General features: G+C 48.1%; 1 protein-coding gene across 1 annotated transcript; it reads left to right on the top strand.

Moving 5' to 3' along the window:
• Window positions 1–5: 5 nt before the first annotated feature.
• On the top strand, window positions 6–2,435 carry FBXL12 (F-box and leucine rich repeat protein 12; the record flags this gene model as incomplete). Its single annotated transcript, XM_008629590.2, has 1 exon — window positions 6–2,435. A coding segment is annotated over one exon (663 nt), but the record flags the coding sequence as incomplete, so codon positions are not given.
• Between the last annotated feature and the right edge of the window lie 809 nt (window positions 2,436–3,244).

Genomic DNA, 3,244 nt, shown 5'->3' on the forward strand with positions numbered 1-3,244 from the left:
TCTCCCCGGCACTGCTGGCTGCCCTTCGGAAGCGCTGTCCCCAGCTCCATCGGCTGTGCCTGACCGAGACAGACCTCCGCCATGTCCCGTACGAGAGCATGCCCTCTTCTGTCACCACACTGGAGCTGAGCCTCTGCGACATCCCTGATGCCTGGTTCTGCGTCTCCCCTTCGGTGCCACCACCACAGGTACAACACCTCACTATCCACAGCATTCCCACCTTTTCTGACCATCATCTTCTTGGCATTTCCTCACAGAACCACTTGAAGACACTGAGCCTTTGTGGCACCTACCGCATCACTGATATGGGGATCCAAGCAGCAGCTCCACACCTGGAAGAGCTTGAACGTCTGATTCTGCGGCACTGCATCATTGGTGATGCTGCCATGGTATTCATTGGGCGCCACATGAAGCAGCTCCGCTACCTGGAAATCAGCAATGCCTACTTCCTGACAAACAGGGGGCTGGTTGCTATTGTGACACTGGAGCACCTGGAGACCCTGTGCCTTGACCTCTATGATTTGGTCTCCCTTGGTACTGTTATTGCTTTGTTGCAAGTGCTGCCTCGCCTGAACCACCTCAAATTAGGTGGAACTTGCTTTGAAGATGAACTCCTCGATAAAATTCAGGAGAATTTTCCACATTGCACCATATCTCACACTCCTTGATAGCCTGAAGTGCTATCCTTCCTTACTACACCTGAAGTGCTCCTTTTGTTTTGGTAAAGCCTGTTTTCCTGTACATAGCTGTGGGACAGAATTCCCATCGGCCTTAAAATATTACGGTTTTTCACATAAATATGTTAAAAAGCTGTCATGTAAATAAGCTTGTTAACAAGCTTTTGGTAGGATTCCCCGCTCCTTGTTTTCCATGGATCAGAGGAATAGGAAAGCTGGGAAGCACACCCAGCCGTTGGGAACCCCACTGACCAAAAACTGGCTGGGGTGATGACAAGTTTAAGCTCTGTCTTCTCCTCTTTCTCCACTGCTGAGGACCAGGCAGCAGTGTAATGAGTGCAGAATTCAAGGAGTGAAGTGAGACACCCTTCTGTCACTGAAAAAACAGACCTGGCAGCCAAAACCTCATGATTTCCAATTCCTTCTCCTTTCCTTCAAATTTGGATCTTCAAGTCACTTGTCAGACTGGTCACGAGGATTCCTGAACACCTGGTCCCAAGAGCCAGACATCCCGTTTGCCCCTGGGCATTGCTGGGGCTGTCGTTACCTCTGGGTTTTGCTGGTAACATCCACGTTTTCTCATCATCTGTTGTCTCCATTCACTTCCTCTTCCTCCCTCATCCCCCAATTTCATAACACCAGATAACCGCCCAAATGTTGTTATGTTGTTATTATTAATTTTTATTCTATATTTTAAAGCGAATATTGTATTTATTTTAAAAAACTTGCAAGCTTTTAACTTTAATTTGAACCCCTGTTTTTAGGGCTTGGGGGTTTTTTAACCTGCTTCGGCATCTCTCCTGCCCCTTAGGACACCCTTCCTTTTGACAAGAGCATCCTACAGGAAACGGAGCAGGACAACTAATGCCTCAGTTGAGCTTTTTCTGCCTTGTTTTCATCCCGAACGCCCCCTGCCCTCCATTCAGCTGCAGCACATGCAATAAACCTTTGGGTTTTAGACAGTCCTGGATGGCAGTGACCCTCCCTGTGGTGAAATCCTCATTGCTCTCGGGTGGCCTTTGTGCCCTGGACTCTTTTTTGTTCCTAAACCCAGTCTCAGGGTAGCTTCAGGGCTAATATCCAAAGGTAAAATGTGCTTTGGAAAGCATCCCAAGGCTGCTGACTTAGTAACTACCGCTCCGTGTTTATCCCAGGCAAGGAGATTAACACTGGTGGAATTAGCCTCATTAAAACCTCCAGCTTTATCTGTTCCAGCACTCTCTGGGATGGGGAGGGACAGTACAACAGGGAAAGGGAAAATTAAAAGCAGTAAAAATCCATCAATCAGTCAAGGCACAGTGAGATGCAGCAATAACCTCGACGTTCTCCTGATCTTTGCACCAGGATCTTTGCAATCCTGATGGCACAACAACAGAATTTAACATCCCCACAGTCACAACATGCCAGTTTTCCATTAACTAACTGCTAAACAGGGGACAACAATTACAAGTTGATATGGTGCAAAGTGGAGTGTTTCAGGTTTGGAAGCAGGAGGGGAGCTGTAAATACTGGATGACTATGGGCAAATTAGGGGCATAAAAGACTGAAAGGTCTTTAACCAGAAGTTCTGGTTCTACTCACCGTCCCCACATACCTACTTGAAGCTCTTTGGAGGGCTGTTCTTGATCTTTGTTTCTTCTGATTTCCAAATTCAAGGGGTTTCTACTCAGTTCATCTCCATTTCATCTCTTGCTGACTTGAGCGTTTCTTCCCCCAACCCCACCTTCTAGGTATTCATATGCACATCATTACATCAAAGTCCAAATGTTTTTAAAAATACATAATAAATGTCCAACAGAGACAGCTAAACCTTCAGCAAAGCCAGGACATGGAACTGGTCTTAGCATTCTGAAAGGAGTAGCAGTCCACAGCCCTCTAAGTGAATAGAAAACTCAGAGAAGCCATAACATTTGGGGTTATCAGTCATTGCAGGGAACAACCATTGATTACCAAGCTGCTGCTTTGCCTCTTCACACACCAACTTGCACACATGTACCACGATTTCATACATGTACGTATTTAATATTCAGATCCAGGTCTTTTATCAGACCCAAATCCATTTTATTTTCTCAGCCATGTGTATCTGCTCGTGCCTTCTGTGGTAATTTCCAAAGTACTTCCTATCTTCCAGACCTGCTCATTTTCACACTTGGAGTAAACCCCCTCAGAAACCAGAGAATTTGTCCCTTTTTAAATCCAAACAGATGGGGAAGAATCACAATAAAAGCACAAACTGCCTGAGGGATGACGGGGGACGGGACGAGGCGAGACCGGAGATGCAACACCGGGAACACCGGGGAGGAACGAAGAGGCACCGGCAGCCGGGGGGTGATAGGGACAGGGGGCAAGGGGCACCGAGCAGGTGACAGGGACAAGAGGCATAGAGAAGCAGGGACAAAAGGCACCGAGCAGGGAACACGGGGACAAGAGGAACCGTGGGGCGGACGAGACTGGAGGAGACACCGGGGCTTAACGCGGGGGAACGAAGAGGCACGGGGAGGGGGTTGCTGGTAAGGAAGGGGGTTAAAGGGGGAGGTCCCGAGCCCAGCGGAGCTACCGGGGCCTGC

This window comes from Corvus brachyrhynchos, unplaced genomic scaffold (genome assembly GCF_000691975.1).
Source record: "Corvus brachyrhynchos isolate BGI_N302 unplaced genomic scaffold, ASM69197v1 scaffold223, whole genome shotgun sequence".
NCBI classification, from domain to species: Eukaryota; Metazoa; Chordata; class Aves; order Passeriformes; family Corvidae; genus Corvus; species Corvus brachyrhynchos.